This window comes from Oncorhynchus mykiss, chromosome 10 (genome assembly GCF_013265735.2).
Source record: "Oncorhynchus mykiss isolate Arlee chromosome 10, USDA_OmykA_1.1, whole genome shotgun sequence".
NCBI lineage: Eukaryota > Metazoa > Chordata > Actinopteri > Salmoniformes > Salmonidae > Oncorhynchus > Oncorhynchus mykiss.
In genome coordinates this window covers 44,815,635-44,832,419 of record NC_048574.1, presented here as the reverse complement: position 1 = coordinate 44,832,419, position 16,785 = coordinate 44,815,635, and the positions used below count along the sequence as shown (strand labels likewise).

At 42.3% G+C, this 16,785-nt stretch overlaps 1 protein-coding gene across 1 annotated transcript; it reads left to right on the top strand.

The window, feature by feature from the left end:
* Positions 1 to 11,112: 11,112 nt before the first annotated feature.
* LOC110534021 (zinc finger protein GLI4) lies at positions 11,113 to 13,910 on the top strand. Its single transcript, XM_021618652.2, has 2 exons — positions 11,113 to 12,328; positions 12,489 to 13,910. The coding sequence occupies exons 1-2, from the start codon at positions 11,614 to 11,616 to the stop codon at positions 13,472 to 13,474; spliced, it is 1,701 nt and encodes a 566-aa protein (XP_021474327.2). The 5' UTR covers positions 11,113 to 11,613; the 3' UTR covers positions 13,475 to 13,910.
* The last annotated feature ends 2,875 nt before the right edge of the window (positions 13,911 to 16,785 follow it).

Below are 16,785 nucleotides of genomic sequence, written 5' to 3'. Positions count from 1 at the left end.
CGGTTTCTTTCCTCTCCAGCAACTGAGTTAGGGAGAGCTCCTGTAGCTTTGTAGTGACTGGCTGTATCGATACACCATCCAAAGTGTTAATTAATAACTGAACCATGCTCAAAGAGATATTCAATGTCTGCTTTTTTTTACCCATCTACTAATAGGTTCCCTTCTTTGAAAACCATTGGAAAACCTCCCTGGTCTTTCTTGTTGAATCTGTGCTTGAAATTCACTGCTTGACTGAGGGAACGTACAGATAATTATATGTGTGGGGTACGGAGAGGGGGTAGTCATTTAAAAATCATGTTAAACATGAGTATTGCACACAGACTGAGCCCATGCAATTTATTATGTGACTTGTTTAGCACATGTTTACTCCTGAACTTATTTAGGCTTGCTTTAACAGAATGGTTAAATTCTTATTGACTGAAGACATTTCAGCTTTTCATTTTTTATTAATAAACAAAATTATTCCACTTTGACATTATGGGGTATTGTGTGTCGATCAGTGACACAAAATCTCAATTGAATCCATTTGAAATTCGGGCTGTAACACAACAAAATCTGGGAAAAGGTGTGAATAGTCTCTAAAAGCACTGTATGACATCATTAGAATTATACTTAATAAAAAGCCATGGAAATGTGATAGAGCATGATGAGTTTGCCACTTGTGAAGAAAATTAAGACTTTTATTTTCTCAAGACAAGAGGATGACAAGGACAGCTGGAGCGCATCTGACTGGTAGGGCTAAGCATGAATAGTCATTGGAAATGGTAAAAAACATCTATTACAATCCAATTAAAGTGAGATGAGAAAATTATGTTTAATAAAGCTATAATGTGATCCATTTTAGTCCAATGAATATTGTAATGCAACATATTGTGGTTGAGCAACATTGCAATATTGACGCATGGTTCATTTTCATACATTTTGAACCTATAGCATTAATTACTCAAATCAACACTAACAAAAGTATGGCTGATAGTACATTTAATGAAAGTAACAAGCATTACAAACCATGCAATACTCTACCATCAGCATAATGCAACAGGAACCAGGATTTGTTGAACTAGGCAATGTTTTTCGACTCCTCAATTTTCCAGTGTTGGTGATCACGTGCCCACTGGAGGCACTTCTTCTTGATTTTAGCTGGTAGGATCCCGGTGTGGTCGTCTGTTGCAATAGCCCATCCAACAAGGACTGATGAGTTGTGCATTTCGAGATGCGGTTCTGCACACAACTGTTGTACTGCTCCATTATTTGCCTGTTTGTGGCCCACCTGTTAGCTTGACGATTCTTGCCATTCTCCTTCAACCTCTCTTATCAATGAGCTGTTATCGGCCACAGGACTGCCGCTGACTGGATGTTTTTTGTTTGTCGTACCATTCTCGGACGTTTATGAGATACTGGAACCGGAGCACCTGGCACCGACGATCAAACCCCGCTCAAAGTCGGTCACTCGTTTTGCCCATTCCCATCGAACAGTAACTGAATGCCTGTCTGCCTGCTTTATATAGCAAGCCACGGCCACGTGACTCACTGTCTGTAGGAGTGAACCATTTTTGTGAGTGGTGGGTGTACCTAATAAACTGACCACTAAGTGTATATAAAACAAAGGAAAATCATGTATTTGACTGCACTGGGCCTTTAGGCCTGCAGCTAGTTACTTGAATTGAGACATATAACCATGCCAAAAAAAATATGCAAAATTTTAATTTACTGACAGAGAGAGAGCTTGACTAACCTGTACCCCCACACATTGACTCGGTACCTGTACCCCCTGTATATAGCCTCGTTATTGTTATTTTATTGTGTTACTTTTTATTATTTTTTTACTTTAGTTTATTTGGTAAATATTTTCTTAACTCTTTCTTGAACTGCATTGTTGGTTAATAAGCATTTCACGGTAAGGTCTATCTATACCTGTGTTATTCGGCGCATGTGACAAATAACATTTGATTTGATTTAATGAAACACTAGGTTCCTGAGAAGGCAAACCAACATTTTACAGTAGCTAGCTAGGCTAGTTAAACTGTAACATTGGCTAGCTTTCAATACATTGGCTAAGTGGCCTCTCAGAAGATTTGCCTGAGCAGACAGTGTTGAAATATATTTTTTAAGTGTGCAAGGATTTATAGTGCCAACAAATGTTATAGTCATCATAAGAATGTTTTACTGTCATATACAAAAAAATCTGCTCATCTTTCGACTGGGATCGATCAACTTTGGCCCACCACCTAGTGCGGATATAGCCTGAATGGGCGGCAGATGGCCTAGCAGTTAGAGCGTTGGGCTAGTAACCGAAAGGTTGCTAGTTCGAATTCCTGAGCAGATAAGGTGAACAATCTGTCATTGAGCAAGACACTTAACCCTAATATAAAATCGTTTTCACCGCCATTTCTCGCATAATTCCTTTTCTTGAACAATAAAACTTCTAAATGCCACATGATGCCCAACCCCATTCCTCAGCTGCTAACTAAAACTGTGGTGGGGTGGCTGCTTTGTTGTTGTTTGAACTGCAGATTGACCCTTTAGTGATGATTTATCTCACTTAGCAGGTAAGCACAATGCTGTGAGGACCAGAATGATAACTCTGGAGGAGGTGATTCCCATTAGGAAGTACAGATGGACTACCTTGGACATCCTCTCTTTCCTTCAACCCTGTCAGTGAGAGCTGAGCCAGTGCCTCAAACACTGGGACATTTAACATTAGATGAGCGTCTAGGTGTGTCTCTGGATGTATAGGAATTAGTTGGCTACTGGAGACTGGACACTGTTTGCAGCCCTGGAGGTTCAATGAGCTGGTGGGTTAGAGAAGGAGGTGGATCCAGAGACCGTTTTACCACCTAACAAGACACTGGCAGCCATAATGGGGGGTGTTCCTGTGTTTCCTCTAGCCTGACAGGATCCTCCTCTTTCAGCTCTTATCTGGGAATACACTTTGAATGCAAAAGTATGTAGACACCCCTTCTAATGAGTGGATTCGGCTATTTCAGCCACACCTGTTGCTGACAGGTGTATAAAAATCGAGGACACAGCCATGCAATCTCCATAGACAAAAAATGGCAGTAGAACTGTTCAGTGACTTTCACCGTAGCACCGTCATAGGATGCCACCTTTCCAACAAGTCAGTTGGTAAAATTTCTGCCCAGCTAGAGCTGTCCCGGTCAACTGTAAGGGCTGTGAAGTGGAAACGTCTAGGAGCAACAATGGCTCAGACGAGAAATGGTAAGCCACACAAGCTCACAGAACGGGACCGCTGAGTGTTGAAACACATAGCATGTAAAAATCGTTTGTTCTCTGCATTCACTACTGAGTTCCAAACTGCCTCTGGAAGCAACGTCAGCACAATAACTGTTCGTCGGGAGCTTCATGAAATGGGTTTCCAAGGCCGAGCAGCCGCACACAAGACTAATATTGCCAAGCATCGGCTGGAGTGGTGTAAAGCTTGCCGCCATTAGACTCTGGAGCAGTGGAAATGCGTTCTCTGGAGTGATGAATCACACTTCACCATCTGGCAGTCCAACAGACAAATATGGGTTTGGCGGATGCCAGGAGAACGCTACCTGCTCGAATGCATAGTGCCAACTGTAAAGTTTGGTGGATGAGGAATAATGGTCTGGGGCTGTTTTTCATGTTTCGGGCTATGCCCTTTTAGTTCCAGTGAAGGGAAATCTTAACGCTACAGCATACAATGACATTCTAGACGATTCCATGCTTCCAACTTTGTGGCAACAGTTTGGGAAGGACCTTTCCTGTTTCAGCATTACACTGCCCCTGTGCACAAAGCGAGGTCCATACAGAAATGGTTTGTCGAGATCGGTGTGGAAGAACATGACTGGCCTGCACAGAGCCCTGACCTCCACCCCATCGACCACCTTTGGGATGAATTTTGAATGCCGACTGCAAGCCAGGCCTAATGCCCGACCTCACTAATGCTCTTGTGGCTGAATGGAAGCAAGTCCCGGCAGCAATGTCCCCGCAGGTCTCCGCAACGTACACATGTCCGTATGTCACGGTATTAAGAGAGACCATCTGTCTAGAGTGTGGCAAGGGTTTTAGGCAAATAATCTTTCGGGAATGTCACGAACATTCACACAGGAAACAGACCTTATCAGTGCAGACTACCTTCAAGACACCCACGGTACTGTCTTCGCACGAGACTATTCATACGGGTGAGAAGCCCTTTCTTTGCCTGCCCTCAGTGTGGCAGCCACTTCCGCCTCAAAAAGAAATGTCACTAACCACCTGGCCACACTCTACCACCAAAGACCCACTACACAGGAAGTCAAGGAAAAGCCAGTCTAAGAGGAACTCCCTGTCAGACTCCCTGTCAGACATACACTCCTAATCTGACTCCACACCTAAAACTCCCACCAAACAGACCAGGAGTAAAGGAAAACCGAAGCAGGTGGACTACTAAGGGTGATTGGAACGTGTTAGTGTTTTAATGTTCTGATGTTCTAAGGATCTGCTCTGATGTGAATATTTTCTTACACGTAGGCCTATTGACAAGTCTATTTTTTCCTGTAAAACATAGACAATGCTCCTCTATTTTGAATGCAGTTTAAAAAAATATTTTTCTATTTCGTTTTAACCTAATTTTCTCAGTAAACCATGCAGACACCTTAAAATGGGTTTGCTTACTTTGGTCCCCATTAGGTTTCACCCATAGCATAGGCCTACTGTGAGTCCACAACACTGTTGATACAAAAAAATGACTGGATTGGTTTAACCAGTGTATGTTTTTGTGTTAACAACATGAGTCTTTCTTTCTCTTTTGTTCATAAATTAACCTTTTAATTGTATTTTAACATTAAAATTGATTAAAAAGTGTCTTTCAATGTGCTTTTTGCTCTGCTTACAAACTCTGTATTAAACTGACCATTTTTGACATCAGGCCACACACAACTAAGCCTACCTACCTACCTACCTACCTACCTGCCTTATTCCTAACTATGTTTCTGTTGAGAAACGCCAGAGAAAAAAAGCATTTACTGGGTCAGCACAGTTCCATTTTCGTCCCTACTCAGCCCCTAGGAACATAAAGAGATTTCTGAGATCTCTTTTATTTTCCTAGCCCAGCCCCTGCCTCCTACCTGCTTTTAGGCCTTTAGGCCCTAGCCACCCTACCACTTTGATGTGTGGATCTGAAATAATAGGACCTTCCCACTAGGCACAGATGTTAATTCAATGTGTACTTTCATTGAAATTACATGGAAACAACGTTGATTCAACCCGTGTGTGCCCAGTAGGTTCTTGATATCTGGACGCATGACTTGGGGAAATGGCTCGATCCCGAATAAGGACACTGACATTGCTGATTACAACATCTCAGGTGTGACTGAAAGGGGGAGTGGTGGCTACATATGTGAAATCATCTCTTGTGGCATCATGTTCTTTAACTATCACTATCCCCCAAAATGTGAGGTTTTGGTTATAGATGTGGCCATAAGCCAAAATAAATTATCGGTTGCACTGCCGGATGCTGTTTGTACTATTTGTAAGTATGTAAAACCTTTTCTGTCATCTGAATTAGTCATTTTAGGGGATTTTAATTTAGATTGGCTTACCCCGGCATCAGACCATTTTAATAATATTTGTCTTGACTTTAACCAGGCTCAACTAAGCCTGTTGCCACTCCTATTTGCCACATCTTCAATTTAAGCCTACTAGAGAGCGTGTGCCCTCAGGCCTGGAGGGAAGCTAAAGTCATTCCGCTACCCAAGAATAAACAGTAAAGCCCCCTTTACTGGCTCAAATAGCTGACCAATCAGCCTGTTACCAACCCTTAGTAAACATCTGGAAAAAAATTGTATTTGACCAGAGACAATGCTATTTTACAGTAAACAAATTGACAACAGAATTTCATCATGCTTATAGGGAAGGACACTCAACAAGCACAGCATTTACACAAATGACTGATGATTGGCTGAGAGAAATTTATGATAAAATGATTGTGGGGTCTGTCTTGTTAGACTTCATTTCAGCTTTTGACATTATTGATCATAGCTGCTGGAAAAACGTATGTGTTATGGCTTTACACCCCCTGCTATCATGTGGATAAAGAGTTACTTGAGGGTGTTCTTTGATGGAAGCCTCTCAAACTATAATCCAGTTAGAATCAGGAATTCCCCAGGGTAGCTGTTTAAGTCCCTTGCTTTTTTCAATTTTTACTAACGACATGCCACTGACTTTGAGTAAAGCCAGAGTTTCTATGTATGCAGATTACTCAATACTATACACGTCAGCTACTACAGTGACTGAAAGGACTGCAACACTCAACAACGAGCTGCAGTTAGTTTCAGAGTGGGTGGCAAAGAATAAGTTAGCCCTAAATATTTCTAAAACTAAAAGCATTGTATATGGAACAAAACACTCACTAAACCCTAAACCTCAACTAAATCTTAAATAATAATAAATAATTAATGTGGAAATTGAGCAAGTTGAGATGACTAAACTGCTTGGAGTAACACTAGATTGTAAACTGTCATGGTCAAAACATATTGATGCAGTAGTAGCTAAGATGGGGAGAAGTCTGTCCATAATAAAGCGATGCGCTGCCTTCTTAACAACACTATCAATAAGGCAGGTCCTACAGGCCCTAGTTTTGTTGCACCTTGACTACTGTTCAGTTGTGTGGTCAGGTGCCACAAAAAAGTACTTAGGAAAATTGCAATTGGCTCAGTACCAGGCAGCAAGGCTGGCCCTTGGATGTACACAGAGAGCTAATATTAATAATATGCATGTCAGTCTCTCCTGGCTGAAAGTGGAGGAGAGATTGACTTTATCACTACTTTTATTTATGAGAGGTATTGACATATTGAATGCACCGAGCTGTCTTTCTCAACTACTGGCACACAGCTCGGACACCCATGCACACCACACAAGACATACCACAAGAGGTCTCTTCACAGTCCCCAAATCCAGAACAGACTATGGGAGGTGCACAGTATTACATAGATCCATGACAACATGGAACTCTATTCCACATCAGGTAACTGACACAAGCAGTAAAATTAGATTAAAAAAAACAGGTAAAAAAAACCCTTGTGGAACAGCGGGGACTGTGAAGCAACACAAACATTGGCACAGACACATGCACACACATACGCACTATACATACACACGGATTTAGTACTGTAGATATGTGGTAGTGGTGGAGGGCACTGAGGGCACACAGTGTGTTGTGAAATCTGTGAATGTATTGTAATGTTTTAAAATTGTATAAGCTGCCTTAATTTTTCTGGACCCCAGGAAGAGTACTGGGAATCGATAATAAATACAAATACAAAACTGATTGCAAAACCCACACTGATTAATGTTAAAAATCCAGCAAACTCCTCACTGACTGACATAATTCTGACAAATAGCCCCCACAAGTACTTGTCCAGTGGTGTCTTTGCTAATGATCTAAGTAATCACTGTCCCATTGAATGTATTAGAGATACCAAACAGATTAGCACTGATCCTTGTGTCATTTATTTGTTTTATTCCCTACAAGCTTTTCTCGTTGATATATATTACTCTGACCTTTCCTCCATTGGCTGCATACCTGAATCAGCTCTAGATTTGGTCTAATCTATTTATCTTTCTCTCGCAGACAAACACTTCCCTTTTAACAAATCCTTTGGTCTCTTTAGAACTTTGAGATCCTGTTATGACGAGAAATCAGGCCTTGGTCAATGCTGGAAAAACGGACTCTGTAGCTGATTAGCAGTTTTTAATGCAATTGAGAAATAGATGCACTCCTTCGGGTCAAGAAAGCTAAATCTAGCTACTTTCTAAGTTCTATTTCAGACTCTGCTGGTGATAAGTCTAAAGTTCTGAAAAAAGTTTTTTTTTTTAAAGTTTCCTGCCTAAGCAAGTTGTGTCATACTCTGGCATCATTACTGAGAAAAATGAGGTAAGTGTTGCTTTTAATCAGCATTTTATCTCAACGGGCTTTTTGAAAGAAATGGTAGTTTAATTTACCCTGGTCAGCCGGTCTACTGACTGCCCCTCTCCCAACCTCTAGTTAGCTCGATGGGAGTTCTGTCAACTTCTATTGAATCTTTATTTTCATTTCAACAACTTTATATTTGTGATGTTCTAGACGCCTTGCGCAAGATTGATGAGGAAATAAATCCACTGGGGCTGAGTTGCTTGATCCTTTCTTACTGTAGCTTTCTGCTCCTCTGATCGCAGAATCTTTCACACATATATTTAACCTTACAATTGATTCTGGTTCCATCCTCAGGGTCTGGAAAGTAGCCTATATACTCCCTCTTCACAAAGGTGGTGAGCCGTGAGACTCAACTTAGATCCTTTTTAACTAGGAAATGTATTCTAAATGTACACTAGTCAGGTTTCAGACCAGGTCATAACATCATCTCTGCTACTTCTTTGGTTTTCAATGATTTTCTCAATCCTTTTTTCTTAATTTAAGATTTTATTAATGATTTTTTTTTTGACAATACAAAACATACACATACAAACGACAACATACAGACACAAACAAACATCCACAACATCACCCCAGTCCAGACTCACTTGCTCACACCCCCATCTCCAGCACCCACATCACACCCCCATCTCCAGCACCCATATTACACTACATCACATGGCCTCAAACTGCACCATTTTGTTTCTCAGTCACCCACGCACTTTCAACATTTAGACAATAAAGCATTTGACCTTTCCATTGTGTTAACGATGGAGGATTGGTTGATTTCCAGTTTTTAAGTATACATTTTTTTCCCAAATGATTGATGATAAAAGTATTGTCCAGCCCATCGATCTCAGTATACCCTCATATTCCATGTCTTGAAATGATGTTCTTATTTGATTGGATAAGAAGAAACACTGTCTGGACAGTTTTGTTGACCTGTCTAAAGCCTTCGATACTGTGGATCACTCAGTAATTATTCAGAGGCTTTGAGAAATTGGTCTGGACCAGGCTATGTGTAGCTGGTTTGAAAATGATTTAAAAGACAGAACACAGTGTGTACCCACTGGGCACAGACATCAATTCCACGTTGGTTCAATGTCATTTCATTGAAAGGACTTGGAAACAACGATGATTCTACCAGTGTTTCCACTGAGTTAGGTACATCTGCTTTTAGTTGTTTTGGAATAATCTCCAAAACTCCTTAAAGGGGCAGTCTGGAGTTGCTACATCCATTTTTGGATTTATGGATGAATTATATATAGGCCTACCCATTGATCCTTTAAGAATATAACTTATCAATGCCCCAATGAGCTTAGTTCAACTGTAGTATCAAAACCCAAAATATAAAGTATTTTTTTCTCCAATGCTTGTCAACAAATATTTTGGGATATGTGTATAGGTAGGCCTAAAGGTTTTTAGGCAAAATAACCCAAATTTAAAACGGAAAGCTCCTTGAACATGCATGGGAATATGACAGGCCTATTGGGCCAAAATCAATTATTGCATATTGTGTAGATAATAGAACAAAAATGAACAAAACGTTTAAGAGATCTAATTTTTAGTTCATAAATAGTTTGCTACAACGACACACCTAGTTATTTATCCACCTCAGTCCATTCTTTTAGGATGTGCACATAATAAGTACACCGTCATGCTTTCGGGATATGTGTCTTTTCAGATTACACAATGATTATTTAGTTGTGGACACTAAATCACCACACTCCCTCTCTTGCTTTTGGTCTTCATCTTTGTAAGTCACCTTGATTTAGCACCCGTGTGTTTTATCAGTTTCTTTATGAAAATATTTAGTGAATTCCATGACAGTAGCTAAAAGCAAGGGGCTATAGCAGCACACAAGATGACTACAAATGCATGCTGGGCCGGGCATGCCCTGAGCTAGTGAAGTGAGCACTACTGGAGCTAATAATTGGAGCGGGTGAGAAAGCCAACGCTCCAGCCTTTGGGAATCTTACTCTGTGCTCCAGTCAAATTGGGCACGCTCCACTCCAGCTCTGCTCACATATTATAGTTAGAGGTGACTTATGGTAAAGAAATTAACATTACATGCTCTGGTGGACATTCCTGCAGTCAGCATGCCAATTGCATGCTCCCTCAAAACTTGAGACATCTGTGGCATTGGGTTGTGTGACAAAACTACACATTTTAGAGTGGCCTTTTATTGTCCCCATCACAAGGTGCACCTGTGTAATGATCATGCTGTTTAATTAGCTTCTTGATATGCCACACCTGTCAGGTGGATGGATTATCTTGGCAAAGGAGAAATGCTCACTAACAGGGATAAGCTTTTTGTGCATATGGAACATTTCTGTGATCTTATATTTCAGCTCATGAAACATGGGTTCAACACTTTACATGTTGCGTTTATATTTTTGCTCAGTATAGATAGCCTATGTATAGTGTGGGCTCCTGAGTGGCGCTGCAGTCTAAGGCACTGCATCTCAGTGCTAAAGGCGTCACTACAGACCCTGGTTTGATTCCAGGCTGTATCACAACCGGCTGTGATTGGCGAGTCCCATAGGAGGGTGCACAATTGGCCCAGCAATGTCTGGGTTAGGGTTTGGCCGGGGTAGGCCGTCATTGTAAAATAATAATTTGTTCTTAACTGACTTAACTGCCTAGTTAAATAAAGGTTAAAAATAATAAATAGTGTAATTGTTGTTTATTGATGTGTTCATGCATGTCTCATCTGCGAAAGAGACCGTGGTCTCAGCATGACTCCCTGCTGAAATAAAGGCTTCATAGAAATAAAAAAATACATATTATAACGAAGCTGTCTGATGCCTGCTCCCCGACGCTCCGACCGCTACCTCAAGTGCTCCGTCTCAACGAAAATACGCCTTGGGTGCATACAATGTTCGAAACTTCTGGAACTGACTTTCATATCAGCGAGAAATGCAGGGGCGTATTCATTACGGAAACCATTTACCGTTTAATAACCAAACGGTATAAACGGGACGGAACGGGGAGGGACCTACTATAGAAATAAGAATATTCGTATTTATGGTATTCTTATTTCTATGGGACCTACCTTATATTTGTCTAATATAAACTCTCGTTTGCATTTTCCGTTTGGAGTTAACGGTTTCTGTTCAAAACGTTTTACAACAGACGAAACGTTTTGCAACATAATCGGCATAATGACTACACCCCAGAACAGTGGTACGTCATTCATGTGCGACGGTGAAACGCCCCTACTCTACCTAGAAGATGGACGTCGAGTCGCTTTAGGCATTGCGACGAGGATCACTATCTTTTATATAACAGTGCAAGTTTACCCCAGACACGCTTTTAATATAACGTTATATTAATAACAAACTTATGTTGCTGAATTTTCCAGAACATTTTTATTCATCACTGTCAGTATATTTTTCTTTCTAGCTAGCATTACGGAGTCAATTGACGTTAGCTTGCCTGCTAACGTAGCTAGCCAGCTAACGTTAGTTAATTTTTTCCGCTTTAACTAACGTCAGTGAGCTAGCTAGCTAACTTGTCAATAACTAAGTTGACGCATTGTCATCACTATGATCGTAACAGGTAGGTAGCACTGCTTAAGGCTAGCTACTTATCTTTCACGTTAGACTAACTAATAGCTAGTTCAAAGAATTTGCTAGCTACTGAAGTTGCGTTATTCACAGGCGGCGCTAGCTGGTCACCGTAGTAACTACCTAGCTATGGCATCCAGGCGAGGAAATTGTAATAGCGGCGTGGATTCTCCGTTGAGTATCAATAGCACAACCGGTGGTCCTAATCGTAAACAAAGTATAATCAACACCCCAAACAGATCTGGGACTACTCCTTGTTATGATCGTAAAGTAGGGAAGGCTGAGTATGGGCACCAAGCATGCCAGGGCAACATGACTGTATCCTCACTGAAGACACGTCTAGCCCCGACCATTCAAACCACGTTAACCGCTGCTGTAGATACCCTCTTGGGCGAGGTAGTACTTGTACTCAACGAGACCCAACAAGAGCTGGTTAACAAGGAGCAGGAGAACGAAAGACTCAAAGTGGAATTGAGGACGTTACAGGAATGCCTTAGCAGCGCCCAAAAGTTAATCGACCAGTTGCAAATTCCTTTCCCCGGTGCACAGACCATGGGTCAATCGGTTTTTGCCCCGTCTCTCACATCTATTGGCTCTATGACCACAGCTATGGACAGGGACCGCCAGAGCAATCGTAATGTGAACGGTGCGGACGGCCGGTGTGTTTCCGGGGTCGACCTAGAGATGGGTGGCTCTCTCAGTGAGTCTCTGCATGGTTATAACTCCAGGGATGACTATAAAATGTGTCAGCTCTCAATCCAATCAGATGGCTCTGTGACCAACCATTCTATGGACTCCTATGCTGCCAACACACCTAACATCTGCTCTGACCCCAGCCGGCCAGGTAAATTATTCATATTTGTCATAAGGCAATCAAATGTTTATATGTTGATATAAAGAGGGAGAATATCATTACCAATTTGTTGTAGCTCATTTGGAATGAATGGAAACATCCAATGTCTATGTGCTTCTGACATCCCTTTCTGTTATTTTGTACTAAACAGATGAGAGGCGGCAGCAGCAGGGGACCCAAGCAGTAGGACCAAGGTTTGAGATCAAAGAAGAGCAAGGGCCTGGTCCAAGTTCAGGTCCAGGGCAGACCTGCAGTAGAGGGGCAGGGCTGAGGAGTGCCGGGGGTGCTGGTGGTGGTGGTGGTGGTGGTGAGCAGACTGCCCCGAATGTGGATGATCTGGGATACATCCATGTGGTGGAGCAAGAGGGGTCATCACGCTCCAGCAGCTACTCTCTCCGCCAACCAAAACCCATGCGGCCACCTGCTGCTACCTTTGGTCCGGCTCAGGGGGGACAGGCAGGACAGAAAGTGGAGTTGAGGTCCCCTGGAGCAGTAGGAAGTGACAGCATGTCCCCAGGTAGGGCAGGAGGGGCAGCAGGACCATCCACCTCTCCAGGAGACCCAGATGCAGATCGCCCCCACCATTGTCTGGAGTGTGGGAAGACCTTCCGCCTCATCTCCAGCCTGAAGAAGCACATCCGCATCCACACGGGAGAGAAGCCCTACCCATGTGGGGTGTGTGGCCGACGCTTCCGGGAGTCGGGGGCCCTGAAAACCCACCTTCGCATTCACACCGGCGAGAAGCCCTACTCCTGCTCTGATTGCCCTAAAATCTTCCGCCACCTAGACGGCCTGCGCAAGCACCAGCGCACCCACACTGGTGACAAGCCCTACGTGTGTGCCATCTGTGGCAAGCGTCTGAGCCGACTGCAGCACCTGAAGCACCACCAGCGCATCCACACCGGAGAGAAACCCTGCAGCTGCCCCTTCTGCAACCGCACCTTCAAGGAGCCTGCGGCGCTGCGCAAGCATGTCCGCACTCATCGTGAGGAGTCTGGCAACATGGAGGCAGGCGTGGGAGACGACCCGGACCCAGAAGCCCTGGACAACATCAACAGCCTCCACCCTGCTGCCCCCTCCCCTCAGATGAGGTTTGATGAGTGGGGAGCTGAAGGGGATGATGTGGACTGTGTGTAGGATGGGCTCATCCTTCTGTCTACTGCCTACAGCATTAGAACGCGACCTTGAAAGAGTCTTCCTATTCCATTACTGTACTGTGTGAGAAAGCCTCCGTTCCTTTCCTGAGAAACAGGCTATCTACATCCTTAGTGTTGTCCAGTGACCAGGGTAGCCTATTGTTTTCAGAGACACTTCATTTGCCTGTCTGACCCTCTGCCACATCTATCATTTAGTGCTTTATAATCTTAGAAATGTGAAAGTATTTTATACAATATGAAATGTACCTATGTATCATGTCCCCCTTTCTCTCGTTGCTAATTACCTTCCTATACAACTCCCAACAACCTACCTAAACTGTGTTTGAATACTCATACTAAACATACTATTTGTGACATAAATTGAGTATGTATTATGCTTATTGTTATAGGTATGGATATAATTAAATGCCTAAAGTTCCCAAATGTCGTACTACATTTGCCAAATATGAAGTATACAAGCTGTGGACACTATTTCCATGCCTATAGGGCCCATAATGCAATTTTTCAGGAAATGGGTGTGGCTTCACAACATTTTCACCTTTATTTAACTATGCAATTCAGTTAAGAACAAATTCTTATTTACAATGACGGCCTAGGAACAGTGGGTTAACTGCTTTGTTCAGGGGCAGAACGACAGATTTTTACCATGTCAGCTCGGGGATTTGATCTTGCAACCTTTCGCAACTGTTACTAGACCAACGCTCTAACCACTAGGCTTCCTGCCGCCCCAGATTTGAAAAAAATGGTGGAAAATATGCAGCCAAGTACAACGACAGCGGATACAAATTCATTGCTTTAACTTATTATGACAAATGTTAAGAAAATGTTGTCCAATGGAATAAAGTAATGACTTTTCAAATAATTTACGTTATATTGGCTGACAATTTGTTAGCTACGCTAGCCTTACAAACCGCATAGCATTGCAGCAGTTGCTTGAATGTTCCACTGTTAGCTACCTACCTTATGTTAGTTGCCTAATAATATAGTGAACTTGCCAGTATATTAACAATATGTTATCTAACTAACTACCCAACGTTTATTGACTTGATTATTCGCGTCATTCTTAGCATAGCTAAGTGGTAGTCGTTGTGCGTTCTCAATGGAGATTGTTAATGAAGTCTTAAGATGTCAAGTTAGCAATTTGTTATGCTAGCAAGCAGCAACCGGTAGACAGGAACCGGTAGACCAGAACCGGTAGACAGGAGAAGCGCTAGTATGCTCAACTGAAAGGATACCGTTCGTTTACAGTATACTAAAATGAACTTATAGTATGTAGTGTACAGTATGTTAGTATGGGTATTCGAACACAGCTTTAGTGTATAACAGCCATGTGGCTGCTGGAAATACAAGTCCTTTAAGGTGCTCGTCGTATGTATTTTGAGACGGAATGGAGTTATATGCAACCGGCAGGGAGCCTAGTGGTTAGAGCGTTGGGCCACCGAAAGGTTGCCGGATCAAATCCCTGAGCTGACAAGGTAAAAATAAAATCTGTTGTTCTGCCCGCTGTTCCCCGGTAGGCCTTCATTGTAAATGAGCATTTGTTCTTAACTGACTTGCCTGGTTAAATAAAATGTTAAAAAACATGTCCCAGTTAACTACTATTAGTGTCATGGTGACGTTAAACTGAGGTTCATCATTGTGACTTTACCATAAACAACTGCAACTTCAGAGAGAGTGGAAAGCCTTACTAGCACCTACCCCACACATACTGATAAACAACTGCATATGTGTACCAGCTGGGAAATCCCTCTTTCATGCAACGTGATGGCTGTGTCCTACTCTCTTTGTCAGAAGTTGCTGCTTATAGTCATGTCATATTGCTGAATGTTCCTTTAACTATTAATGCCACTGTGTAATGTAAATACAGTGCATTGCAAAAGTATTCGGCCCCCTTGAACTTTGCGACCTTTTGCCACATTTCAGGCTTCAAACATAAAGATATAAAACTGTATTTTTTTGTGAAGAATCAACAATAAGTGGGACACAATCATGAAGTGGAACGACATTTATTGGATATTTCAAACTTTTTTAACAAATCAAAAACTGAAAAATTGGGCGTGCAAAATTATTCAGCCCCTTTACTTTCAGTGCAGCAAACTCTCTCCAGAAGTTCAGTGAGGATCTCTGAATGATCCAATGTTGACCTAAATGACTAATGATGATAAATACAATCCACCTGTGTGTAATCAAGTCTCCGTATAAATGCACCTGCACTGTGATAGTCTCAGAGGTCCGTTAAAAGCGCAGAGAGCATCATGAAGAACAAGGAACACACCAGGCAGGTCCGAGATACTGTTGTGAAGAAGTTTAAAGCCGGATTTGGATACAAAAAGATTTCCCAAGCTTTAAACATCCCAAGGAGCACTGTGCAAGCGATAATATTGAAATGGAAGGAGTATCAGACCACTGCAAATCTACCAAGACCTGGCCGTCCCTCTAAACTTTCAGCTCATACAAGGAGAAGACTGATCAGAGATGCAGCCAAGAGGCCCATGATCACTCTGGATGAACTGCAGAGATCTACAGCTGAGGTGGGAGACTCTGTCCATAGGACAACAATCAGTCGTATATTGCACAAATCTGGCCTTTATGGAAGAGTGGCAAGAAGAAAGCCATTTCTTAAAGATATCCATAAAAAGTGTCGTTTAAAGTTTGCCACAAGCCACCTGGGAGACACACCAAACATGTGGAAGAAGGTACTCTGGTCAGATGAAACCAAAATTTAACTTTTTGGCAACAATGCAAGATGTTATGTTTGGTGTAAAAGCAACACGCTCATCACCCTGAACACACCATACCCACTGTCAAACATGGTGGTGGCAGCATCATGGTTTGGGCCTGCTTTTCTTCAGCAGGGACAGGGAAGATGGTTAAAATTGATGGGAAGATGGATGGAGCCAAATACAGGACCATTCTGGAAGAAAACCTGATGGAGTCTGCAAAAGACCCGAGACTGGGACGGAGATTTGTCTTCCAACAAGACAATGATCCAAAACATAAAGCAACATCTACAATGGAATGGTTCAAAAATAAGCATATCCAGGTGTTAGAATGGCCAAGTCAAAGTCCAGACCTGAATCCAATCGAGAATCTGTGGAAAGAACTGAAAACTGCTGTTCACAAATGCTCTCCATCCAACCTCACTGAGCTCGAGCTGTTTTTCAAGGAGGAATGGGAAAAAATTTCAGTCTCTCGATGTGCAAAACTGATAGAGACATACCCCAAGCGACTTACAGCTGTAATCGCAGCAAAAGGTGGCGCTACAAAGTATTAACTTAAGGGGGCTGAATA

What these genes read in the sequence shown, in the direction of transcription:
- LOC110534021 (XM_021618652.2), top strand. Translation starts at nt 11,614, where the DNA reads ATGGCATCCAGGCGAGGAAATTGTAATAGCGGCGTGGATTCTCCGTTG. An exon ending in CTCTGACCCCAGCCGGCCAG is followed by an intron (nt 12,329 to 12,488) that starts GTAAATTATTCA and finishes TGTACTAAACAG; the next exon opens with ATGAGAGGCGGCAGCAGCAG.